Source organism: Dermochelys coriacea, chromosome 1 (assembly GCF_009764565.3).
Source record: "Dermochelys coriacea isolate rDerCor1 chromosome 1, rDerCor1.pri.v4, whole genome shotgun sequence".
NCBI lineage: Eukaryota > Metazoa > Chordata > Testudines > Dermochelyidae > Dermochelys > Dermochelys coriacea.
This window is the reverse complement of record NC_050068.2, coordinates 31,261,293-31,288,770: the sequence shown is the minus strand read 5'-3', so window position 1 is coordinate 31,288,770 and position 27,478 is coordinate 31,261,293. Positions and strand designations below refer to the sequence as shown.

The following is a 27,478-nucleotide window of genomic DNA, read 5'->3' as shown; positions in this document are numbered from 1 at the left end:
TTGGACTTAGATTGTATGCTTTCTGGGGTAAGGGCCATCTCTTTGTTACAAAGGGCACCTAGGACAATGATCCAAGCCTGATCCATGATAGGGGATGGTAGATGCTACCACAATATAGATAATGATCAATACTCGGCTGAATAAAATAGGCAGGGTACAGCACAAGATGCAGCATGTTTACTTCAGGTTTAAGCCTGATCCCAAGAGAGCTGTGCTGGGAATGGTGCTGGTGTAAGTTAAGTTAGAGGCTTCCTTTGCCATGCTAATATTAGTTGCTATTTTTTCTACAGTTACCCTCCTACCCTTCTGCCTATAAGACAGTCTCATTTTGCAGACCCAATGAATGCCAAATCAGTGCAAGTTATGCTGTTTTGTCATTGATACCAATTTACATACATGCTACTTATGTCACCACTGGTTTGGCCCAGAGGCTTCTCCATGAGGTGCAGCTGCTTAACTAACATTAGAAATTTGGGCCAACACATCACATGTGCCCCAGTAGGCTGCATATGCCAGCTGTGCACCAGTTTCACTTTTTTCAAAGGAAATTTCAGCACAAAAAAGAACCATTACCCACAGCTGAGGAGGATGTAGGAAATTGCCAGATTGGATCAGATTGAAGTTCCATTCAATCCAGTATTCTGTCCCCAGTAGTGGTCAAAACCAGCTGCTTCAGAGGGAGGTGTAAGAACTGCTCTGTAGGTATATGTGGGATAATTTGATCCTGCCCTCCCCTCCCCAAGAGGACTGATCCTGATGTTTAATAGTTAGAGATTTGCTTAAACCCTGAAATGTGAGGTTTAATATCCCTTCCAAAATGTTTGTTATTTAATTATAACTCTGGATATTCTTGATCTCCATATAAAATATCAATTCCATTTTTAATCTTAAATTCTTGGCCACAAAAACTTCCTGTGTCAGTGAGTTTCACAGTTTAATCAAATGTATGTGAAAACTTATTTCTTTTTATCAGCTTTTAATTTCATTGACAGTCCCCATGTACTTGTATTAGGAGATGGGAAAACGGAAGTTCCCAGTCTACCTTCTCTGCACCATTCTTTATTTTATATACTTTTATCATGTCCCTTTGTATTAATCTCCCTTCTAAGGTAGATCCTGTGAATGAACGTCTCTCTTCCTGTGCACGGCAACCCCTGGTTCTTTGCTCTCCTCCTCTCTCCTGCCTTCTGCTAAATTAGTTGGCTTTATCATTTATGCCTTAAAATTTAAACTTTGTTATTATGAAGCAGTTTCTAATGGGAGTGCTTATTACATTAAGTGTATGATGAATAATATCAGATAAGACTTCTACAGTTTCATTCAGGAGAAGTGTATATGGTAGGTAAAGAGCTGTGACTTGTTTTTGAAAACAGTTTTTATAAATCTTTTTCAGTAGCATATGACCATGTTCTGTTTTTCCTTTCAGAGTTGAAGAAAGCTTTAAGACATTGTTCTGGGCTATATTCGGACTTTCAGAAGTAAAATCAGTTGTCATCAATTATAAACACAAATTTATTGAGAATATTGGTTATGTCCTTTATGGAGTCTATAATGTTACTATGGTCATTGTTTTATTGAACATGCTAATTGCAATGATCAACAGCTCTTTCCAGGAGATTGAGGTAAAACTTTATTTTATAATTATATGTGACTGGTTATATCTCCTTGAGGTACATATAAATATCTTTTTGTTACAGAGAAACAACCTGGAGTTATTTTTGGATTAGATAAACACCATACATTCCTTCCAAATTGTTGGTGGTGAAACTGAAAGTAGCTGAAAGTGATGCAACTCCAATACTTGGAGCAGTAAGAACTAGACTGGACAATATACTAAAAAAAATACTATAGAACAGTGCTACAAAGGGATGCATTAGCTGATCTTGCAAGTCTTTTCCATCTCTAATTTGAAATTATTATTTGAGTGGTGCCCCTATTTTTTCTGTTAGAATAGAATCCTCATTCATATGCATCCAGCCTATAGGCAAATCCAATACATATTTTAAATTGTCAGCAATTCTGCTTTTTTCCCTACTGAACAGAATCTTCAATGTAATAAGCTGGTAAAAATCCACACAAACTTTTGGGTGTTGTGGGAAATAAATGTCCAGATCATCTTATAAATTTTTAAGAATAACTTCTCACAATAAAGTGACTTGCACTCTTTCTTTGTCCCAATTAATATTTAATTAAAGTGGAACAACTTCATTTGGAGAGATTGAGAGAGATGAACATCAGAGCATCCCATAGTCCAGTAGCTAGGATGCTCAGCTGAGAGTTGGGGACCCCTTTTCCAATCCTTTGCACCATCAGTCACAGAGGGGAATTGAACCAGGGTCTTCACACCCTGTGTGAGTACCCTAATGTGGGTCTAAAGGTTACAAAGGAGGTAGATCTTCTCCATCCTGGCCGTTTGGTATGGAGTTAGGTGTGCTCCGATTAGGCCCCACAGGCAAGTTAGACTTTCTCTGCCTATCATCTCCTGGTTTGTGAACCACACTGAGGCTTCGGCATTAGAGGGGCACCCAGGTGCCTAGAGTGCGGTTGCAGTATGCATGCCCAGAGGCAGGAACTTAGCCATATAGGGAACATTTACAATGAAAATGTAGTAAGTAAGTACTGGCTCTTGCCGATACGCCATACCGGTCCATACCAGCTTACCTTCAGCTCTGGAAATATCTCTCTTTCCTTACGGGTCATACTGAAAGCACTTGGGAGGGCCTTATGACATTCTACAGTCTCCAGCCATGCCACAAACCAAACATCAAGAATAAAACAAAAGGAAAGGATACAGAAAATGGAGCAATTTAATTTTATCCAAAAAGTGCAGGTTGTCAGATCTTTAAACCATATCTAGTCTTAAAAATTGACCTGTGTATAAAATGATGAAGGAAGGGGCAGAGATGTATGCCTTAAAATAACTTAGCCCAGTGCCGGAGTCTTTGTGTATGATCAATGGCAATGCTCATCTGCTGCACTCAAGAGGAGAATAATATCAAATCCTTGAGTCCTTGCACAAGCAAAATACTTTGAATTCAGTGGTGTTTCTGCTGGTGTGAGTATTAAGTGGAACTGTAGGGTTTGACTTACATTATTGTTGTCTAATTATGTTTTGTTTTTTACTGTTACTCTTTTATGCTGACAGTATATGCCACTCAGAAGGGAACAAAAAAGTCTATTTCACAACTGACTTTCCTATAGTGTTTCTTATATTTAGAAAAAAGAAAAGGAGTACTTGTGGCACTTTAGAGCTTAAAGCTTATGCTCAAATAAATTTGTTAGTCTCTAAGGTGCCACAAGTCCTCCTTTTCTTTTTGCAAATACAGACTAACATGTCTGCTACTCTGAAACCTTATATTTAGAATATGTCACCAGTAAGCATCGACACTATACTGTGGTAATGGCACCCAGTGTGTAACACACTTTATTCAGAGGTCCAATAGCATTTTACAGATATTCACTTAGTCTTAAACCACATGCCTGCAAAATATAGTTAAGGGATACAGAGCAGCCACTTCACTGACCACTGAAATGCGCTTATCTCTGGGACAGAACTCAGCAACTGTTTATAGGAAAAAAAGTAAGAAAGGATGCTGCATGCAACTGAAACTGCAAGAAAAATTTAGATAGAATGTACTATAATGGAAGCAAATTGGAAATTAAGCAGGAAAATGTGGTTAATCTTAGAAAAAGTGCCATAGAATACTTAATTCCTACAAATGGTCAGTTTTATGTCTCATGCTCTATTTTAAGCACGTGCTTAAATCCATCCCTATTCAATGAAGCACTTATGCATTTGCTTAAAAATCAACATCAAGTTGAGCATATGCTTATGTGCTTTGCTGGCTTGAGGCCTTTCCTTTTCTCCAGTCTAATTTTGAAAAGTGTCAACGGATAGACACTTTTTACAGACTAATAGCACTTGAGACACTTTTTTACAGACTAATAGCATTCACTATGAAGGAGCTGATAGTCAAACTACATTTATCTTTTCCTAGGTCCATCCCTTTGCTTTTCTCAGATTAACAAACAATTTGCATAATTAATGTTTCATTTCTTCATAGGTAAAAGTAGTAATTGGATCTGCTTGGTATTCATGTCATCCATTCTTGTTCAAAACACAAATGCCATTGGCTAGGGTAATTTTAATAATGAAGACATTGTTAGCATTGTTTTGATAGTCATATTTTTGTCTTACAGGATGATGCTGATGTGGAATGGAAGTTTGCTAGGGCTAAACTCTGGTTTTCCTACTTTGAAGAGGGGAGAACTCTTCCTGTACCCTTCAACCTAGTGCCAACTCCAAAATCTTTGCTTTATCTCATACTCAGAATAAAAAAATGGATCTCTAAAGTGTACCTATGCCATAAGAATGGTTTTCAGGAAGATGCAGAGATGAATAAGGTAACTTTCCAATACACTATACCACGTACAAATATTAAGTGTTAATAATAATTTTACCCTTTCTCTGCTGTCGACTTGAGTAGGAGCAGTGGGTGCCTAGCATCTTTAAAAACAGACCACCTGGGGTCCAATCTTACAGCACTGAAATCAATGAAAGTTTTGCTACTGGCTTCAGGAGGAGCAGTATCAAGCTCTTCTTTAGATGCCTTAATATGGATCTGTTCTACTTCTAGGCACTAAGGGCTAGATCCATAAAGGAATTTAAGTGCCTAACTATTGCTTTAGACACCTAAGTCCAACATTTAGGTCCTCAGCTGCAGCTTAACCCTGTAGGTGTCTAAAATCCCGAAGCACCTACACATCCACTGATAAAGTCTCTTAAATGCATACATTTCTAGTAGTGGGCATGCACAAAGCCAACTAAATCTTGCTTGTTATAGTGTGCATACCTAAGCCCTAGTATTTAAAATACTTAAATAGTCATTGGGCCAGAGTGACAGTGTGAGAATTCCTCTATAACTTGGTGGTTAGGGGATTCACCTAGGAAGTGGGAGACTGAGGATTCAGTCTCTGCTCCAGTGACTGTTTAACTACTTCATACAAAGTTGAACAGCTTGATTGAGTGAGCCTTATCATAGACTACCCCATAGCCTACAGATCAGGGTATTCATCCACGAGGTAGAAGACATGGGTTCAAGTTCCTTCTTCCCATGAGGCAAAGGAGAGATTTTAACCTGGTTCTCCCACATCCTGGATGAATGCTCTGACCACTAAGGGATAAGAATAGGCTCCTTCTCCTTTGTTTTTTGTGAGAAAGGGCTGTGAATCCTGAGCAGACATAGGCACTTCTCCCTGATGCAGACTTAGGCACCCAAGTCCCTTTTGAGTAGCAGAGTTTAGACCACACCCATCTCCTCAACATTTCTTACTGGCTAGCTTAGTCAGCTCCCTACTCACAATGCTGGCTTCTGTGTGTCCCTTTTTCAGGCACCTTACTCTCCCCATGCATTGTATAGGGAACCTGGCTGCCTGACTCTGGGCTGTAGATTCCGCTGGGTGGCAGGGCCTCTCAAATTATGCCTTGCCACACTATGGTTCTCTTTCTAAGTCTATACCTCTTCCTCTATTGTTTTATGTGGCATGTTTTTATCTGAAAAGTCTTTTGTTTTCTGATGCATTTAGATGATAGGTTTCAGATGACAGGACACTATAGTGCAGCAGAGCTGGCCTGCTGCTTTATCTAATAGGATTACTCAGTGTTTATACTCAGTATGTTAATTCTTTACCTTGCCAGTATCTCAGTGTAAGCTAGACGCTTATTGCTTTACGGAAACAAATGATATAACACACTATGTTAGGCTGTATTGGAAGTGTGAAGACTGATGTTACGACATTATTGCAACTCAAGGGGAATGTGGGGAAGGGGGATAGAACAGCTTCCCAAACCAAATGACCAGAAAGCAGATTATCAGTGCTGCCTAATGAGTAGGAAAGTGAGTTTATTGTGACATTTTAAAGGAAAAGTCACAAGGTAGTCATAGTGGCAGAAGCAAATGTCATAGAAGTTTGTTTTTTTAAAGTTTAACAATGTTACAACCACCAATGGAATTGGCAGTCATGTGACAGGGTTAATAACTTTTGCAGGCTTGACCAAGTTCACAGTGACTGGGACTAGGAAATAAGGTTTGTGTGTCAGCATGTTATTAGATAAATGACAAACAAATTTCCTGGAACAAATTTCAACCAGTTTGCCCTGCTGTGAGCAGACAGTAGAGGACAGCACTTCAATAGCAAAAAGAAGAGCACATCAGAGGTGTGGGGCAGAGAGAGCTGTTCCACCTGGGGAAAAGCTTTGCTTTTGTCTCTTCTCTGTGATTTCGCTTGACCCCCTTTCATATATCATTATGCATTATCTCTTCTCCCACCTGTGTAATCTCTCCTCCTCCCTCCATGTGCATTCTACTCCCCTGATTTTTTGTCTCTTTTCTCCTCTATCGTCCTATTAAAAGATAAGATTTTCCATTAAACGGTAATGAGGAACAACTGGTCATAATCCTAGGACAAAAGGAAGGAACTGCAGGAGCGGAATTGGGCTATGTTGTGACCTGCTTCTCAACAAATACACAATAGGTTCAAAAATGATCATGGATCATGTCATAAATATAAAGGGAAGGGTAAACACCTTTAAAATCCCTCCTGGCTAGAGGAAAAACCCTTTCACCTGTAAAGGGTTAAGAATCTATGATAACCTTGCTGGCACCTGACCAAAATGACCAATGAGAAGACAAGATATTTTCAAAGCTGGAGGGGAGGAGAAACAAAGGCTCTCTCTGTCTGTGTGATGCTTTTGCCAGGAACAACAAAGGAATGGAGTCTTAGAACTTAGTAAGTAATCTAGTTAGATATGCGCTAGATTCTGTTTTGTTTAAATGGCTGAGAAAATAAGCTGTGCTGAATGGAATGTATATTCCTGGTTTTGTGTCTTTTTATATCTTAAGGTTTTACCTAGGGGGATTCTCTATGTTTTGAATCTGATTACCCTGTAAGGTATTTACCATCCTGATTTTACAGAGGTGATTCTTTTATTGTTTCTTCAGTTAAAATTCTTCTCTTAAGAACCTAATTGCTTTTTCATTGTTCTTAAGATCCAAGGATTTGGGTCTGTGTTCACCTATGCAAATTGGTGAGGATTTTTATCAAGCCTTCTCCAGGAAAGGGGGTGTAGGGTTTGGGGAGGATTTTGGGGGGAAAGACATTTCCAAGCGGGCTCTTTCCCTGTTATATATTTGTTAGACACTTGGTGGTAGCAGCAAGAAAGTCCAAGGGCAAAAGGTAAAATAGTTTGTACCTTGGGGAAGTTTTAACCTAAGCTGGTAAAAATAAGCTTAGGGGGTTTTCATGCAGGTCCCCACATCTGTACCCTAGAGTTCAGAGTGGGGAAGAAACCTTGACAGATCCCATAAGCAATATTGCCACTGAAATTAACTTGTCACAGTTTGCCTGATTTAACTGATTTTAGAGGCATTCTGTGCATCTCTGGTAACTATCATTACTCAGATTTCACGTCATGTTACTTGTTGAAATTAAACTAAATGCATATATAATACCCACGATAAGATGCTGCATTTTGCTTGTGCATGGTTTCTAATGACCTCAGCATTTCAAACCTCTAGTCAAGTTGCTAGGTACAAACTGATTTTACAGCTTCCTTCAGTGAGAAGGGTGTCACTGAAATGCACTGACTTGCAGGAGGAATATGTGCTACTCAAAATGGACTGATGGGAAGAAACAAAAAAACAAAAGATTTTTGTTTTCAACTTCAGGTACAATTTTCAAGAGCATGTAAGGGACCTGGAAGCACCAATCCCAATTACTTTCAATGACTTCTAAGTCACTTCTTCCATATCTCATCCTTGCTCCCTATCTGTATTGGCCAAGGAAACTGAGTTTAGACCTTAAACTAGAACCATGATCAAAGAGGTGTTTCTGGAAAGATGCTATCATCATATCCTTGGACATTGTGGACAGGGCCCTAGAACCCCAGTCCTGTTTGCATAGTTTAAAATAGCATCTTTGACAGACAGCCATGTGGAATGTAACCCATGTTTAGAAGGTTTTTTCCAGCTTTGATCTAGCTGTTAAATTTAAAATATTAATAATGTTTTCCACTAGCTGAAGAATGATTCTAGAATATCAAATACTAAATAAGTGTACTTTCTCTCCTGTTAAGACAGCTATAAATATTTGATTCTCAATAAAAAAATAAATAAAACCTCTTCCATTGAAAAGCCATAAACCCTCTGGGTTCATATCCCCTGCCTATTTAGGGTTTCCATCATAGAGTCTGAAACTGCTAGCCAATCACAGTTTTGCTTTTGGAGATACCTGTGGTCTGGAGTTGGCCCTGTCTGCATCCATCACATGGCACCCCACCATACTTCTTAAAAAAACAACCTTTTGTTTCCAAAGGCATTGTTTAGAATGACCACTATTGGTATATTATTTATCACCTTCCCTTTGTAGCCTTTATAATACATCATCTCCTCCCCCATCTAGACCAGGTGGTATGGATCACAGAATCATAGAATATCAGGGTTGGAATGGACCTCAGGAGGTCATCTAGTCCAACCCTCTGCTCAAAGCAGGACCTAATCACCAACTAAATAATCCCAGCCAGAGCTTTGTCAAGCCTGACCTTAAATATGGTATGATAATGATTCATTATTGTTGTTTTCATTTCATCCTCAGAATGGCGTCCGCAGTCTTCCTGTCAATAAGCTTTGTAATGTGGAATAAGACCATGGGAAGGGTCCTGACCTTGCAAACTGTTAACCAGTTGAGCTGTCCATACTCACAGGAGTAGTTTCAGTGGGCTGACTGAACTGTGTAAGGGTGTGCAGGATCAGAAACAAAACTCCATATGTTTTCTGCAAATAGATCCTTTCTGCTCTTGCTACAGCAGCAGTAGCAGCACTTTGGCAGTAAAAAGGAAGGCCACATAGAGAAAATGTGGAAATTCTGTAGTGCCAACCCTCCCCATCTTGCATAAGCCAGAGACAAAGCCAGACCGTTGGTGTTTATAGGGGAAGTCACAAAGTAGCACACCACAAACAAGTTTTTTGAGACCCACCTAACATTTCAAAATAAAGGCATGACACATTCTCTTCCAGCTTCCTTTCCACTGAGTCAGTGACTCAGGAAATGGTGCCCCTAAAGGCTGTAATCCAGGGCCACAGTTCAATGCGATCCATTTCCCACATTTCCCCTAATTTTTGGTCGTACTTGACTGGAGCAGCGTGACCCTTGCATTTCCTGGAGAGAGAAGAAGATCAACTTCTCCGAATACTGCCAAAGGGTCTCCCTGTGTGCAGCCTGCTTCAACCTTTTGGTCCAGGGCTCCTGTGGCTTTCTTCCCTTTATAGTGACCTTTTAGGCTGGATCTGGGGTGACATTTTACAAGTGAAGAACCAAAAAATAGAGAAAAGTCGATTTTTTAAAAATTGCATCGCTTTTAATTTTAGAATCAAATCTCTTTATGAAGCATAAAGTGTAGCTCCTCCACAAACTGGGTTTGAAGGCCATGAAATCTATTCATTTTCCTGACCAAGAGAATGATGACAGCATGTGTCCTGAGTAAGCTGTCATCTTTGAATATGGCCTTTGAGAAAAGAAATAAGGAGCAACTAATAAATGTATACTTAATAGAAAATAAATTCAAATGTCGTTGTATCATATTAACATGTTTTTGCTGACTCTAACAATGCAAAATATAATTTTGTAATTTTTTTATTCTACTATTATAGCTTCTACTATTATATACAATGCTGTATAATGAAAAGTGCCCTCTGATTCTGATGTCCAAACTGAGCAATTGGTTATGCTTTTGAAATGTGCTGCAATTCCAAACTCCAGTTGAAGTGCATAGGAATTGCTGATGCTCAGCTCTGAAAATCAGGTTCAAGTTGTCTGAAGTTGGACGGCAAGACACTGACACTCAAAATCAGCAGGCTCTTTGGAAAATGTGACTATATGACACTAATGAAGTACAATACAACACTACTACCACAATAGGCAAGCTTTACTTAAAAAAAAAAGTTGTGACTGATATTTAAATGATACAAAATAATGATATATAACAATATGGACACGCAGCACTAAGGGTATGTCTATACAGCAAAGAAAAACCCACGGCTGGCCCATGCCAGCTGACTTGGACTTGCCATGCTCTTTCATTGCTATGTAGACTTCCGGCCTCAAGCTGGAGCCCGGGTTCTAGGACCCTGCAAGGTAGGAGGGTCCCAGAGTTCAGGCTCCAGTCTGTCCCAGAAGTCCACACAGCAATGAAACAGCCCCTGAGTCTACTAGCATGGGACTGCAGCAGGATTTTCTTTCTTATGTAGGCTAAACTATGATACTAAACTGCTCAAGATAGTTAAGACCAAAGCAGACTGTGAAGAACTTCAAAAAGATCTCACAAAACTAAGTGATTGGGCAACAAAATGGCAAATGAAATTTTATGTAGATAAATGGACATTAGAAAAAATAACCCCAGCTATACATACAATATGATGGGGGCTAATTTAGCTACAGCTAATCAGGAGAAAGATCTTTGAGTCATCATGGATAGTTCTCTGAAGACATCCACGCAGTGTGCAGCGGCAGTCAAAAAAGCAAACGGGATGTTAGGAATCATTAAAAAAGGGATAGAGAATAAGACGGAGAATATCTTATTGCCTTTATATAAATCCATGGTACGCCCACATCTTGAATATTGCATACAGATGTGGTCCCCTCATCTCAAAAAAGAAATACTGGCATTAGAAAAGGTTCAGAAAAGGGCAACTAAAATGATTAGGGATTTGGAATGGGTCCCATATGAGGAGAGATTAAAGAGGCTAGGACTTTTCAGCTTGGAAAAGAGGAGACAAGGGGGGATATGATAGAGATCTATAAAATCATGAGTGGAGTGGAGAAAGTAAATAAGGAATAGTTATTTACTTGTTCCCATAATATAAGAACTAGGGGCCACCAAATGAAATTAATGGGTACCAGGTTTAAAACAAACAAGGAAATTGTTCTTCACTCAGTGCACAGTCAACCTGTGGAACTCCTTGCCTGAGGAGGTTGTGAAGGCTAGGACTACAACAGGGTTTAAAAGAGAACTGGATAAATTCATGGAGGTTAAGTCCATTAATGACTATTACCAGGATGGGTAAGGAATGGTGTCCCTAGCCTCTGTTTGTCAGAGGGTGAAGACGGATGGCAGGAGACAGATCACTTGATCGTTACCTGTTAGGTTCACTCCCTCTGGGTCACCTGGTATTGGCCACTGTTGGTAGACAGGATACTGGGCTGGATGGACCTTTGGTCTGACCCAGTATGTCCAATCTTATGTTCTTATGTTATACCCTAAGTAACCAAAGTTCTGGACCACTCCACCACTTCTTTTACGCAACACTTCCATAGTGATCACCTGTCACTTATCCAGCTGTTTATCTTTAGATAAGAGAGACACTGTATGGCTTACATTGTCACATAAATATGTATGGCTTATAATTGTAGGCCCTGATTTAGCAAAACACTTAAACATGTTTTTAAAGATAAGGACATCTCTAAATTCTTTTACTGAACTGAGGTGTAGTCATTTTGTCAGGCATGATGGGAATCCTTTGTACTTTCTCTAAATACTTATGTGCTGGCTGTGATTATACAGTCGATAAATCTTAGTGATTAGGTTTGTCATTTCTCTAGCAAACTTAATTTACTCTCTGAGTAATTTTCAGGAGAGAAAATTCTGCAGCCATGAAGCTCAAAGAGAGAGCTTCCAAATCTGTTATGAGAGTGAAATGCAGTTTGTGACAGGGTCAGGCCAGATGGCTATAGGAGAGTAATAGAAGGCAGATATATTAGCCCCAGGTTAAGTAGGTCCCTTTTCCCTGGGTAAGGTAATGGGGAAGGTTCCAGAACAATCAGGAACCTTCTAGAGACAATTAAGACAGACATTCTGATTAGAACACCTGCAGCCAATCAAGAAGCTGCTAGAATCAATTAAGGCAGGCTAATCAGGGCACCTGGGTTTAAAAAGGAGCTCACTTCAGTTTGTGGTATGTGTGTAAGGAGCTTGGAGCAAGAGGCGCTTGGAGTTGAGAGTGAAATCACATACTGTTGGAGGACTGAGGAGTACAAGCATTATCAGACACCAGGAGGAAGGTCCTATGATGAGGAGAAAGAAGGTGTTGGGAGGAGGCCATGGGAGTTGTAGCTGTCGCACAGCTGTTCCAGGAGGCAGTCTAGACAGCTGCATTCCACAGGGCGCTGGGCTGGAACCTGGAGAGGAAGGTGGGCCTGGCTTCCCCCCAAACCTCCCAACTCCTGATCAGACACAGGAGGAATTGATCTGGACTGTGGGTTCACGAAAACGGCCAAACTGAGGGCTGCCGTGAAGCTCCAAGGTGAGCAAATCTGCCAATAAGCGTAAAACCCACCAAGGTAGAGGAACTTTGTCACAAGTTGTAATCCTGGCATTCTCTGCCACCAAGTGGTCTTACACAGTTATGCAATAAATTATGTATCCCATCTCTATTGCTAGGTTTCAGAGTAGCAGCCGTGTTAGTCTGTATTCGCAAAAAGAAAAGGAGTACTTGTGGCACCTTAGAGACTAACAAATTTATTTGAGCATAAGCTTTCGTGAGCTACAGGTCACTTCATCGGATGCATTTGGTGGAAAAAACAGAGGAGAGATTTATATACACACACAGAGAACATGAAACAATGGGTTTATCATACACACTGTAAGGAGAGTGATCACTTAAGATAAGCCATCACCAGCAGCGGGGGGGGGGGGAGGAGGAAAACCTTTCATGGTGACAAGCAAGGTAGGCTAATTCCAGCAGTTAACAAGAATATCAGAGGAACAGTGGGGGGTGGGGTGGGGGGGAGAAATACCATGGGGAAATAGTTTTACTTTGTGTAATGACTCATCCATTCCCAGTCTCTATTCAAGCCTAAGTTAATTGTATCCAGTTTGCAAATTAATTCCAATTCAGCAGTCTCTTGTTGGAGTCTGTTTTTGAAGCTTTTTTGTTGAAGGATAGCCACTCTTAGGTCTGTAATCGAGTGACCAGAGAGATTGAAGTGTTCTCCAACTGGTTTTTGAATGTTATAATTCTTGATGTCTGATTTGTGTCCATTCATTCTTTTACGTAGAGACTGTCCAGTTTGGCCAATGTATATGGCAGAGGGGCATTGCTGGCACATGATGGCATATATCACATTGGTAGATGCGCAGGTGAACGAGCCTCTGATAGTGTGGCTGATGTGATTAGGCCCTATGATGGTATCCCCTGAATAGATATGTGGACAGAGTTGGCAACGGGCTTCGTTGCAAGGATAGGTTCCTGGGTTAGTGGTTCTGTTGTGTGGTGTGTGGTTGCTGGTGAGTATTTGCTTCAGATTGGGGGGCTGTCTGTAAGCAAGGACTGGCCTGTCTCCCAAGATCTGTGAGAGTGATGGGTCGTCCTTCAGGATAGGTTGTAGATCCCTGATGATGCGTTGGAGAGGTTTTAGTTGGGGGCTGAAAGTGATGGCTAGTGGCGTTCTGTTATTTTCTTTTTTGGGCCTGTCCTGTAGTAGGTGACTTCTGGGTACTCTTCTGGCTCTGTCAATCTGTTTCTTCACTTCAGCAGGTGGGTATTGTAGTTGTAGGAATGCATGATAGAGATCTTGTAGGTGTTTGTCTCTGTCTGAGGGGTTGGAGCAAATGTGGTTATATCGTAGAGCTTGGCTGTAGACAATGGATCGAGTGGTATGATCTGGATGAAAGCTAGAGGCATGTAGGTAGGAATAGCGGTCAGTAGGTTTCCGATATAGGGTGGTGTTTATGTGACCATTGCTTATTAGCACCGTAGTGTCCAGGAAGCGGATCTCTTGTGTGGACTGGTCCAGGCTGAGGTTGATGGTGGAATGGAAATTGTTGAAATCATGGTGGAATTCCTCAAGAGCTTCTTTTCCATGGGTCCAGATGATGAAGATGTCATCAATGTAGCGCAAGTAGAGTAGGGGCATTAGGGGACGAGAGCTGAGGAAGTGTTGTTCTAAGTCAGCCATAAAAATGTTGGCATACTGTGGGGCCATGCGGGTACCCATCGCAGTGCCGCTGATTTGAAGGTATACATTGTCACCAAATGTGAAATAGTTATGGGTGAGGACAAAGTCACAAAGTTCAGCCACCAGGTTAGCCGTGACAGTATCAGGGATACTGTTCCTGACGGCTTGTAGCCCATCTTTGTGTGGAATGTCGGTGTAGAGGGCTTCTACATCCATAGTGGCTAGGATGGTGTTTTTAGGAAGATCACCAATGGACTGTAGTTTCCTCAGGAAGTCAGTGGTGTCTCGAAGATAGCTGGGAGTGCTGATAACGAAGGGCCTGAGGAGGGAGTCTACATAGCCAGACAATCCTGCTGTCAGGGTGCCAATGCCTGAGATGATGGGGCGTCCAGGATTTCCAGGTTTATAGATCTTGGGTAGCAGATAGAATACCCCAGGTCGGGGTTCTAGGGGTGTGTCTGTGCGGATTTGTTCTTGTGCTTTTTCAGGGAGTTTCTTGAGCAAATGCTGTAGTTTCTTTTGGTAACTCTCAGTGGGATCAGAGGGTAATGGCTTGTAGAAAGTGGTGTTGGAGAGCTGCCTAGTAGCCTCTTGTTCATACTCCGACCTATTCATGATGACGACAGCACCTCCTTTGTCAGCCTTTTTGATTATGATGTCAGAGTTGTTTCTGAGGCTGTGGATGGCCCTGTGTTCTGCATGGCTGAGGTTATGGGGTAAGCGATGCTGCTTTTCCATAATTTCAGCTCATGCACGTCGGCGGAAGCACTCTATGTAGAAATCCAGGCTGCTGTTTCGACTTTCAGGAGGAGTCAGTTTGATTTAACAAAGTTACACACCTTTATATATCACTTGATTTACCTGCCTCAATTAAATACATTTCATGTTTTCTGTGTTCTTCGGGCTCAGTTAAAAAATCTGTCACATATTGTATCAATTTTTACATCTGTTGACAAAGGGGAAGATGTAGTAAAGTGTTAATAAGATAAAGGTAATGAAGTATACCATTCATTTCTACTCTTCTAAATCAGGTGTTATGAACATTGTACAGGACATAGGCACCAACTCTGTGGGTAATCCGGGGCTGAAGCACCTACTTAAAAAAACTAGGGAGTGCTCAGCACCTGCGGAGCCAGATTAATCTTTTGTGGGTCCAGGCATGCAGACCATGGCCCCCGCCCCCGCTCCACCCATACAGGACCCCGAGGCCCCACCCCCGCTCTGCCTCTTCCCCCTGAGGCCCCACCCCTGCTCTCCCCCCAAGGCCCTGCCCCCACTCATCCTCTTCCCCCCGAGGCCATGCCCGCTGCTTGCCTGGGGTGGAGGGCGCAGAGAGAAGCACACACCAGCAAAAACAATAGTCAGCACTTGTGGCACAGGAGTCTTCAATTAAGTCCTTATTGCAAAAAAATGGCAACCCATGCACAGTGGAGCCATTAAAATGGAATGATTGTCAAACAAAATGATTTTGTTCCAACAAGTACCTAAGTTTGCTTATGCTGAAGTCTGTGTCCAATCCCTTTTTGACTTCAGTAGGAACAGAATTATACTTCTATCTTGTTCATGTTTCAAAATTGGATACAGGAAGCAATTTTTGGAAACAGGTTCTAATACAGCTTCAGAGATACTGCATAGTTGAATATGACTTTATTTTCTAATTTAGAATTGTCTTTAAAAGCCCTTCAAGTATTACCATAATAATACATTGACAGTTTATAATTACAGACAATGACAAGAGATACCAACAAAAAGCAATCACTATCTTGTTGTAGCTCAAAATTTTTTTATTTAATTTCCCAACTAAATAGACCTTCAAGGGCTATTACAAAGAGATGCAGATACATAATATGAATCATATAAAACCTGTGAGTAGAAAGAAGTAGACCCAATATTCCTGCTCTGGTCTACTTATTTGCTTCTTTCTTCATTATCATGAGTAGAACTGGGTCGGAAAGTTTTCTTTCCCATCCTGTGACTTTTCAAGATTTTGAAAAATTTTCCCATTACATATTGGGATGAACCTGAGGCCTTTCAAATTATTTGCAAAACATGAGGGAAGGGAGTGTGCTCAATTTAGAATTGAGTTATGCCGTTGGTTATGTCACTCAGCAGGGACCTAGATACCAGTCCCTGCTCCAATGAGTATTTAATTATTTATACAAAGTGGATCAGCTCCAGCAGCATAGGTAGAGAAAGAGAGAACCCTACCTGAGAATAGCCAATGGCCTGGTAGTTAGGGTAGTCATGTACAACATGGAAAGGCCCAAGTTCAAGTTACTACACTATCTGATTTTTCTCAGTGATTTTGAATAGAAATTCCATCCTGAACCGAAGTAACCTTCCCAATGAAAGTTTGATCAAAACCAATATGTACCCAGGAGCAGTTTTGGTTCTGCTGAAAAGTCATTTAATCAATAACTTCCCAATCAGCCAAAATTATGAGTTGTTGAGAATAGAATTTCACTTGTCACCAACATTAATACAACAAGGAAGAGTGGTATGGAATGTGACATTCACCATGATGCGTACTTCACAGTCATAAAAACTAAGAACAAAAACCAGTTATTTCGTCATCCTATTCAGCCAGCCAGCTCATTTTCAAGGGCTTTGTCTAGGCCAGGATCTTACCACTTCACTGGAAAAATTATTGCATAGACTAAATGAGATTACTGTTCGAACTTTTCCCTCGTGTTCACCCTAAACTTCTAGCACAATGTTATACAATTATGTCTACTATTTCTTCTTTAAACTATAATAACTTTAAATTCATAACAATGCTTCCTTCCTTTAGGCCTCCAACAGATATTTGTGTTATATCACCCAATAATCATATTTTAACAAGACCATGAAATGGCTTACACAAAAAATGTTGCTGGTATAATGCACCTGTTTAAAAGAAACTATCTACACACAAGCAAAGTTAGACTAAGAAATATTTTGATGCATAAAGACATACAGGAAAATCTGCTTTATTTACTCCAGGGTAAATCCAGAGTAACTCCATTATTTTAGTGGCATTATTTTGGATTTACAGTGGATTTGAAAGTAAAGTTTGCTTTTGATTTTTAGAAAAAAGCCACATTAGAAAACCTCAGACGAAAGGCTAACTTCCAGTTAGGAAGTTCTGAAGGGAGTGGGAAAAATTGAGCATTTTAAGTGTTGTCCTCATTACAGATTAAGAGTTTGGTTCTGATCTCACTTGCATACATTTTATTCCTGTATAACTGACTTCTCAGGTTTTACTCCCGATTTACATTCTTATAAGTGAAATCAGAATGTAGCCCTAATAAAGCCCTCTGCTCAGACTTCATAGTCTAATATCAGACACAAGCTGAAAACTTACTACACACTAGTCCTTAGTTCCTCTTGCAATTCAGGCATAGCTTATTTCCTGTTATATCCCAATGTACTTTCTATCAGGTTTCAAGGCTTTCCAATTCATTTATAGCTAAGCATTCAACTGATTAAAGCACAAGAATGCCTGGTACCAAAATCTCCACTAAAAATACAACATGTACCCACAGTTTAATACACAATAGCATCTGAAATACTGCGGCTGTGTCCCTATATTTTGAAGAGGAAATATTTTTTGTATGTCAGATACAACTGTAAAAGATTTTGACTTTGTAATGCCGACCTCTTTAGGTCCTCATCCAGGTCAATCATAGTTTATATTTCAGATTCCTTATTTCTTGCATTACTGTTCAGAGAGCTGGTTGATTTGTCTCAATCAATAGTAATACATTATTTGTTTTCTTCTGACTGTTCCCAAATCATCCTTATTACAATCTAATCATTCAGCAACACTATTGAATTCATCATTTCATAACAAGATTGTGTTTTGGTCCTTCTCAAAGAGATTAACCAATAATGCATCCTAAATAACTGAAGCCCTGGATTATCTGCCAGTAATTTGTTCTCCAGTTTTGAATAATGTCCCTTCACTCCAGTGTTTAACAAAAATGCTGTTCAGAAATATACTGTGAAATCAGAACCTCAATGGGCTTCTGACTTGCATTGCTTAATCATCTTACACTAAGACATTGGTGAAAGTGAGGGAAGGAACAAGCCAAGGGAACCTAATTCTTCACTGTCTTACACCTTTACACCTTACACCTTCACTGTAACCTTTACACCTGTACAAAGTGGCTGCAAAACACAAACTAATGGTATATGAGGCCTGACGTCAGTGAGTTACACAAATATAAAACTGCGGTATTTAAGAGGAGAATCACGCTCTTGAACTCCATTGCATACCTAACCTGCATGAGGGTGTAAAGTTTCCCAGAGCTTAAGAGAATCTATTCCATTCTGCAGTTCTCTTTGGTGTTCCTTTTTGTTGAGGTTGGGTGTCTTTTTCGGGCTTTGCTAGTTTGTTACCTACTCATTGGTACCTTGGTTCAGGAAAGCACTTTGACCACATTCACTAAGGGACTTCGGTGCCTAAATTCCAGGTTTAGGTGCTACTACGGTTCACCAAACCCCTGCTTATCTGCTATCTAGCCCTGTAGGCAGCTAAACTCACCTGGTGCCTAAATTTCTGATGTAAAAGTCTATCTCACACCTAAGCCCAAATGTGATCCTCAAACCAGGTAGACATAGGTGTTGCCCTGACTATCTTCCCTGCGGAGCCCAATCTGGCAGATGTGCACTGAGAATGCTTAACTCCATACAAAACAGCCAGGCTCCCTTATAATAAAATAAAAGCCACAAAAGCCAGCACACCTGGCAGCTCCCTGTCTAAGCTAGTCAATAGCAGATGCTGATGCAACCAGTGTGTCCTTCAAGAAGAGAGATTGAGAGAGCCCCTCATCAGAATATCCCAGAGTCCAGTGTTTAAGATATAGTGGGGACTTAAACCAGGGTCTCCCACATACTGGGTGAGTACCCTAACCACTGGGTTAAAGGTTATAAGGGAGGTCCTCCTCCTCCTCTCCCACCCTCCCCAGGAATTTTATGTACGGTTAGCCAGGTGTGTAAGGAGAGAGGTTCCAAGTTGTGGTTCCCAAGCAGAGATAGGCACCTAACTCCATGAGAAGGGTGGGGCTTAGGATACACCCATTGCATCAGTATCTGCTATTGGCTAGCTTAGACAGGGAGCTGTCAGGTGCGCTGGCTTTTGTGGATCCCATTCTCAGGCTCGTCTCTCCCCCCATGCATTGTATAGGGAGCCTGGGCTCCGAACTCGGCCTTTGTGGATTCCAGTTTTCAAGGAGCCTAAAAGTTTAGCATTATGATGCTGAGGGTCACAAGGTTTGGCCAATGTACATTGCAGAGGGACATTACTGGCACATGATGGCATATATCACATTATTGCTGGCCATCATGTGCCAGCAATGCCCTCTGCCATGTACATTAGCCAAACCAGACAGTCTCTATGTAAAAGAATAAATGGACACAAATCAGACATCAGGAATAGTAACATACAAAAGCCAGTAGAAGGACACTTCAATCTCCCTGGACATTCAATAACAGATTTAAAAGTAGCCATTCTGCAATAAAAAAAAACTTCAAAAACAGACTTCAAAGAGAAACTGCAGAGCTACAATTCATTTGCAAACTTAACACCATTAATATGGGCTTGAATAGGGACTGGGAGTGGATGGCTCACTACAAAAGCAATTATCCCTCTCTTGGTATTGACACCTCCTCATCAATTATTGGGAGTGGACCACATCCACCCTGGCTGAATTGGCCTTGTCAGCACTGGTTCTCCACTTGTAAGGTAGCTCCCTTCTCTTCATGTGCCAGTATATTTATGCCTGTATCTGTAATTTTCACTGCATACATCTGAAGAAGAGGGGTTTTATACCCACAAAAGCTTATACCAAAATACATCTGTTAGTCTTTAACGTGCCACCAGATTCCTCGTTGTTTTTACATTCAGTTGAAGCATATACTTAAGTGCTTTTTCTAAATAGAGTCGTTTTCCTGAAGTGGGGACTGGAAGAGTTAAAGTGAACTGGTGTGGTGAAATGCTGTCTCCATTGAACGTAAAGGGAGTGTTGTTATTGACATCAATAGAGCCAGGATTTCACTTCTGAAATTTAACCCTTATCCCTACCATTACGTCTAAAAGTTAATGTTCTGCTGCAGAATTCTTGTACAAAAGAAAGTATAACTAAATAACCCTTACATTTATTGCTGATACTGATCAAATATTTTTCTTTCAGCTTGGACAAAGTAAGCAGTCAAGTATAAGAAGCACAGATGATCTCCATTTAAATAGCTTAAGTAATCCTCCACGACAATACCAGGTAAAAGGTAGTTTAATACAACTTGCATTGAAAAAGGATTAAGACTCGTCACTAGTTATAGTGTGAATCCGAAATAAATCTACTGGATGTAAATCTAGAATAATTGCATTGGCTGTATGATTATGGTAGAATGCTTCCTAAATGCTACATTTCTGAGTGAAATACTGTAAAAGGAAGAACAATTTTAGTCAAAGGGAAAGACTCAGTTACACAGTGCACATCAGGAGCAACTCTTCTTTTTGGAAAAAAATCCAGGTCAAAAGCTAATGCAAATTACTTTTCTGTATTATATTTCCTCTTTCTTATCCCTCAAGAATTACAAATCACTGTAAGTTTGGTTTCTGCAGTTCCATATTATTATGGTACATTGTATGTATTCTTTGCTACGCATGGGGCCCCAGTCTGCCTTTGAGAGTGCACAGTGGGGAGGAAGCATGTGAGGAGTGTTAGCCAGAAGCTCCAGAAATCACTGCAGCTCCTGCACTTGGAGAAGCATAGAGACAGCTCCCTTCAGATATTGCCACAAAGGGGTGAGAAAGGGACAAGTAGAAATGGCTGGCCATGTGAGCAGAGATCTGTCTATACTGCACACTTCTTGTGGCAACATTTAGAGTACATACCTGCATACCCCCCTAACACAGGTATAAATAGCAGTGTAGTTGGTGAGGCCTGCCTTAGGTTAGTAAAGACATTTCTGAAAGATGTGGGTAAATATGCAAGTATGCTTTTTACTCACACAAGCTGTGCCTCCCTGTCTACAATGCTATTTTAGAAGTGTAGTGTCCTGCTGCTTCCTGCTGAGGGAGTCTTTTCCTGTGGAGGGGGAAGGCTCCAGCAATGGGGAAAGGGTATGGCAGTGGGGAGGCAGTGGGGAAAGGATTGGGCACGTCCCTGCTATGGTACCTTTCCAGGAGGTAGGGAAAGGCTCCTGCAGGGAGGAAAGGCTCAGCCTTTCTCCGCTGCCTTCCCCCAGAGCCTTTCACTGACATGTGTAGCTCTACATAGCTACACACCGGTCCACTCAGAGTGGACGCAGCTTGCTTTTCACTGTAGCATGTAGCTACACATTCCACTACACGATGACGCCAGTGGTGTGTGGCGTAGACATAGCCGAGGCATAGCTACATCCCACAAAAGGTTATAGTAGTAAGTATGGAGATTGACTACTCAGGATCTCTTTCATCTCTGAGACAGGACGCCTGCTGCTGCTCTCCATGGAGCAGTGTGGCATCACCTCTGACTGTAGGTTGTATCTAATGATACAATCTAGCCGAGAATGCCTTGGCTTTTGGCATGGCCAATCAAGTTATGATGGGCTGATAGCTATTATGATTAAGGCGTTACTTCAAAAGCATTAGGCTGGGTGGCTTTGTATTTGGAATTTTTTTGGATTATTAAAATATACCATAGTGTCATCCACATTGCAAACGTGATTATGTAATGATGCCGCTGAGTCAATCATCTGTGGGAATTGAATCTGGGCTTCTGGATTTAAAACATGAGCCCCTACTTCCTGAGCTAAAACACCAGGTGTGTTTAGAATTGAAGCAACAGCAGACTCATAAACCATGGTCTAGCTACTAGAGGAAGACAAAAGTCGTATTGGATTAGCATGGGGCACAGTTACAGCACGTTAAATGTTAGAACCAAGTGCTTCAGGGAATTTTCTCAGTCTTGAGTTTGGAAGCATATATAATTTAGTGTAATGTAAAATTATATGGAAACAATATATTTATTGCAAAGTTATTTAGTAATTAGCACTGATTAAAGGTCAGATCCTCAGCTGGTGTAAATCAGCCCCATAGAGTCTGTTTTTTCTGCATCATTTTTTAATTGCAAATAAAATTTAATAATTAGTAAGATGTGTCCACTTTTGTCATCTTGCATATATACATATACTGGAAAATTAATTTTCAGATCAATAGTCTAGATGAAAGCAAAGACTGTCATGTTTCTTTTAAACATAATAGGCCTTTAATCCTGATAAATGCCATGGACTGGAGGAGTTAAATGCAACACTAGATATACAGCAGCAAAATGTTGACTGAGCACGTGCCTTGGAATTTCAGAATCAATGCAAGCAAGTTCAGCTTTGAAAATTCTAACTCTTGTCTCTTTTCTCTTTCCTTGCCCTAGAAGATAATGAAGCGTCTCATTAAAAGATATGTACTCAAAGCTCAGATAGACAAGGAGAATGATGAAGTCAATGAAGGTGAGTGTAGCATATTGATCACAGTTTCAAAGTTAATCATGGAATCAAAAGAAGCAACTCAAAAAAGTTTATGTTAACTTGTTGGAAGAGCATTTCCCAAACTTTTTGGGACAATCACATTTCAAAGTCCTTGGATACATGGCAAAACAAAGATATATCAGAACTAATAGTAAATTATTACCTAATAAAAAGTATAACATTAATGTGAGAGACTGATGTTAAGAAAAAGACATATTTCTTGGATCTCTGCTTCCCACACCAGAGATTGGCTTCCTGGCTATAACATAGACAAGGTAATAGGTGGGGTAATATCTTTTATTGGACCAACTTCTGTTGGTAAAAGGTACAAGCTTGTGAGCTTCTCAGAGCTCTTCCTCATGTCTAGAGAAGGTAACCAGAATCTGTAAGCTTACTACAAGTGGGACAGATTAAGTATAAGGAGTTCACATATGTTGTAGGAAACTACTTAAAATGAAGTGGGCAATTAAAGGTTAGAAGGCAGGAGGATAAGTTACAAATTGTTGTAATGAGCCATAAAACTAGTGTCTCTGTTACATCCATGGATTTTGGTGTCCAGCAGAGATATGAATTTAAGTTTCTAGGCTTGTTTTTTGAAGGTGTTGTTTAAGTTGTCCGCAGGTTTGATATCTGTTGTTCTAGCAGTATCTGGTGCCATTTTGAGTTGTGTGTCCCGGTATGTGGGGAGTTTGCTTCTGATGATGAGCTTGGCAAAGTTGAGGGATTGTTTGAAGGCCAGAAGAGGGGGTTCACAAAAGATTTCTTTCAAGGCTGGGTCCCAATAAAGTATGGGTTGTAATTATTTTATGATACCCCATTTGTGTCTAGTGTGGGGTTACAAGTTGGGGTGACAACTTGGGGTGTCTGGTCAGTGTTTTGGGAGAGAGCTGTATTAAAGCCGGTTGTTCCGGGTTATTTGGGTGGCCAGTTCCACGATGCAATCTGCTTCTCTGGTGGATTTCAGAGTAGCAGCCGTGTTAATCTGTATTCGCAAAAAGAAAAGTAGTACTTGTGGCACCTTAGAGACTAACAAATTTATTAGAGCTTAAGCTTTCGTGAGCTACAGCTCACTTCATCGGATGCATCCGATGAAGTGAGCTGTAGCTCATGAAAGCTTATGCTCTAATAAATTTGTTAGTCTCTAAGGTGCCACAAGTACTCCTTTTCTTTTTTCTCTGGTGGAGTGTCCTTATTTAGAGAAGGTAGTTTTAAATGTGTTTAGGTGTTAACCCAAACTTTCTCTTCTGAGTAAATTCTGTGGTATCTGAATGCCTGACTATAGATAACAGATTTTTTGGTGTGTCTGTAGTGGTTGCTGGATCTCGGGGTAAGTGTGTTGCGCCATGGGTTTTTGTACATAATCATTTGTAGGGTTCCATTGTTGAAGCTGATTGTGATGTCTAGGATGTTAATTGTGGCATGGGAGTGTTCAAGAGTGTTCGATGGATGGGTGGTGAAGTTGTGGTGGAAATCTATAAGGTAGTTTAGGTCACTTGTCCAGAAGATGAAAATATTATCAATGTATCTCAGGTATATCACTGGTTTTGTGGTGCATTTTTTCAGAAGTTCTTCCTCAAGGTAGTCCACAAAAAGGCTGGCATATTGGGGCATCATCCTAGTACCTAGCACAGTTTTTAAAAGTATTTGTTGTTAAATGTAAAGTTGTCATGGGTGATGATGAAATGGATGGTTTGGTGATGGGTTTGGGGTGGATTTCTGAGCATAGTTCATTATCTTGTAGATATTTGAGGTAGGCAGCAATGCCATCGTGGTGAGGGATATTGCTGTATAGGGAGGTGACATCCATGGTAGCAAGGGAAGGTGGTTAATGCTGTGGAGTTTCAGGAGGGAGTCGGAAGTATCTTGGAGGAAATTGGCCCACTGTGTGATGAGTCGTTTGAGGATGATTTCTATGAGCCCTGTATTGCTATATTGCTATCTATATTGCTTCAGTAAGAGTGCTGTTGCCTACACTAGGAACAACGACGGCTATAACATGTCAAAAGTGTTGCCATTTCTACTAGTAGCTACACATTCCCCATATCAAGGAATTGTTAAACATTCTCATGGAGCACCATCATTTTAATTCAGAGATTGTCTTGTGGCCACTTCCCCTTGTGTTCTTCATGGTGCGGGAGTGTACACTTGTGGCAATGACAGCAAAAAGTGAAAAAAGTAATACTGGGAAAGTGTTTAACAGAGTTTAACTTCTTTTAATGTGAATTAATGTATCCAACCAGTTCTCTACATACACTAGCAAGTGTGTTCTGCCCCCCCTCTCTCACCCTTCACCATAGATATGCACTGACTCTGCCTTTCTGTGTGGAATATTGCCCCTGCCAATTGCATATCTGGATTATTTGCTCACTAAACCCTGCTCTGTTTCCTTTTCTTTCTGACTCTATCTTCTTCCTTTCAGACAGGCAGCTGGGGAGTTAAAGTAGTGCCTCTGTACTGAAGTGCTTTCCCTGTGGTTCCGCAGGTGATGCAGATTAAGGCTATGGCTAAAATACATTTTAAATCAGCATAAATTATGTCACTCAAGGGTGTGAATAATCCCCTTCTCTCCCCCCCCCCCGAGCAACAGAGTTTAGGACGATTTACATGTCAATGTGGATAGCACTATGTTGGCAGGTGAGCTTCTCCCGCTGATATAGCTATCGCCACTTGCGGGGCTGGAGCAAGTAAGCTGAGGGGAGAGCTCTCTCCCGTCAGTTTAGAGTGGCGACACAAGAGACCTTACAGGAGCGCAACTGCACTGGTTCAGCTGTGCTGCTGTAAGCTCTCTCATGTAGCCATAGCCATAGCGAAGTGCAGAAGCTCAGCGGTATTCTAGCTCTTCGCGTGCCTGTGCCTAGTTGCCAGTATTAGCTTGTCACCAGTTCAGGTGAATCCCAGAGGGGAGGTGGAAAAGGCTGGTTATCACTGTATCTTTTGGAGACCTACATTGAGACCCCTGCAGGCTTGTTACCCAGAGTTTCTAAACTACTGACATATTAATAGAATTCCAGTGTATTATTTTAGTTCTGAACCAGGCTTCTCATTCTTCAGGCAGAAAACATCTATCTTCTAATAAATGGTGTTAATTTTCTTATTCACCAGCCTGGTTCAAAACTGCTCTTAAACAAGCCTTTTTTCTGATAAGATGACACTGGTAGATTATTCACGAACATGCCTTTGTGGGATTTGTTTCAGTAGCATTAAATCAGGCATATTACATCAATAGTTGTGTGCATTACTTGATGTGTCTCCTTTAAGAAAAATATTTATTCCAAATTGAGTTAAAATCTGAAGACTGGGCTACCCTTTCTGGCAATAGTACAACTCTTCCCAAGGAAGTGCCTCTGGAGAGAGGAAAAACTCCATAGGCTTTCCTCGTGGAGGTGCCCCCCAATCATTCTGTGGGGTTGCTGCTGTTCTGCCCAGAAATTGAGGAGAATCGAGGGACTCTGTGGGAGGAAGTGGGCTTCAGATGCCTCTGTGATCCCTGAGACCTCTCCCAGGCAGCTGGCTCTGGCATTCCTAGCACCAATCCACCATGCTCCTTGGTCACTGCTACCTTCAGAGCCCTCATTTAAGAGTGATTCCTCTACATGGAGGGCAGGATTCATATACATGGAGCAAATTCTTTCTTTGGGGTTATGATGTGCCCCCTACAACTCCCTTACTCCTCATCCCAGACACCCTTACTCCCAGTCACATCTCCTCATGTGGATCCTGACCCCAGAGAGAACCCCCTCTACAGACTCAGGAAGAGGCACAGGGCCATGGAGGCAGCTATACTATACACCTACCTTTCTGGTTGGGCAGAGGAAATCCATGCACGTTATGGTCTGGCACTAAGTTACAGGTTTCAGAATAGCAGCCGTGTTAGTCTGTATTCGCAAAAAGAAAAGGAGTACTTGTGGCACCTTAGAGACTAACAAATTTATTTGAGCATAAGCTTTCATGAGCTACAGCTCACTTCATCGGATGCATATGGTGGAAAATATTGAGCGGAGATTTATATACACACACAGAGAACATGAAACAATGGGTTTTATCATACACACTGTAAGGAGAGTGATCATTGAAGATGAGCCATCACCAGCAGCAGTGGGGGGGGAAAGGAGGAAAACCTTTCATGGTGACAAGCAAGGTAGGCTATTTCCAGCAGTTAACAAGAACATCTGAGGAACAGGTGGGGGGTGGGGTGGGGTGGGAGAAATAACATGGGGAAATAGTTTTACTTTGTGTAATGACTCATCCATTCCCAGTCTCTATTCAAGCCTAAGTTAATAGTATCCAGTTTGCAAATTAATTCCAATTCTGCAGTCTCTCGTTGGAGTCTGTTTTTGAAGTTTTGTACAAGTTTTGAAGTTTGGTACAGAGGGGCATTGCTGGCACATTGGTCAAACTGGACAGTCTCTACGTAAAAGAATAAATGGACACAAATCAGACGTCAAGAATTATAACATTCAAAAGCCAATTGGAGAACACTTCAATCTCTCTGGTCACTCGATTACAGACCTGAGGGTGGCTATCCTTCAACAAAAAAAACTTCAAAAACAGACTCCAACGAGAGACTGCTGAATTGGAATTAATTTGCAAACTGGATACAATTAACTTAGGCTTGAATAGAGACTGGGAATGGATGAGAGTCATTACACAAAGTAAAACTATTTCCCATGTTATTTCTCCCCCCCACCCTACCCCTCACTGTTCCTCAGATGTTCTTGTTAACTGCTGGAAATAGCCTACCTTGCTTGTCATCATGAAAGGTTTTCCTCCCTCCCCCCACCCGCTGCTGGTGATGGCTCATCTTAAGTGATCACTCTCCTTACAGTGTGTATGATAAAACCCATTGTTTCTTGTTCTCTGTGTGTGTATATAAATCTCCGCACTGTATTTTCCACCAAATGCATCCGATGAAGTGAGCTGTAGCTCACGAAAGCTTATGCTCAAATAAATTTGTTAGTCTCTAAGGTGCCACAAGTACTCC

The 27,478-nt window shown here is 41.0% G+C and overlaps 1 protein-coding gene across 2 annotated transcripts in view; it reads left to right on the top strand.

The window, feature by feature from the left end:
* TRPC6 (transient receptor potential cation channel subfamily C member 6) overlaps positions 1–27,478 on the top strand; it is a 168,093-nt gene that overhangs the window by 137,857 nt on the left and 2,758 nt on the right. For both annotated transcript variants that reach the window (XM_038375686.2, XM_043504184.1), the window contains exons 8-11: positions 1,427–1,622; positions 4,201–4,404; positions 20,184–20,267; positions 22,404–22,479. In XM_038375686.2, the coding sequence (XP_038231614.1) occupies positions 1,427–1,622; positions 4,201–4,404; positions 20,184–20,267; positions 22,404–22,479 (560 nt within the window). The remainder of the gene's footprint in view (positions 1–1,426; positions 1,623–4,200; positions 4,405–20,183; positions 20,268–22,403; positions 22,480–27,478) is intronic.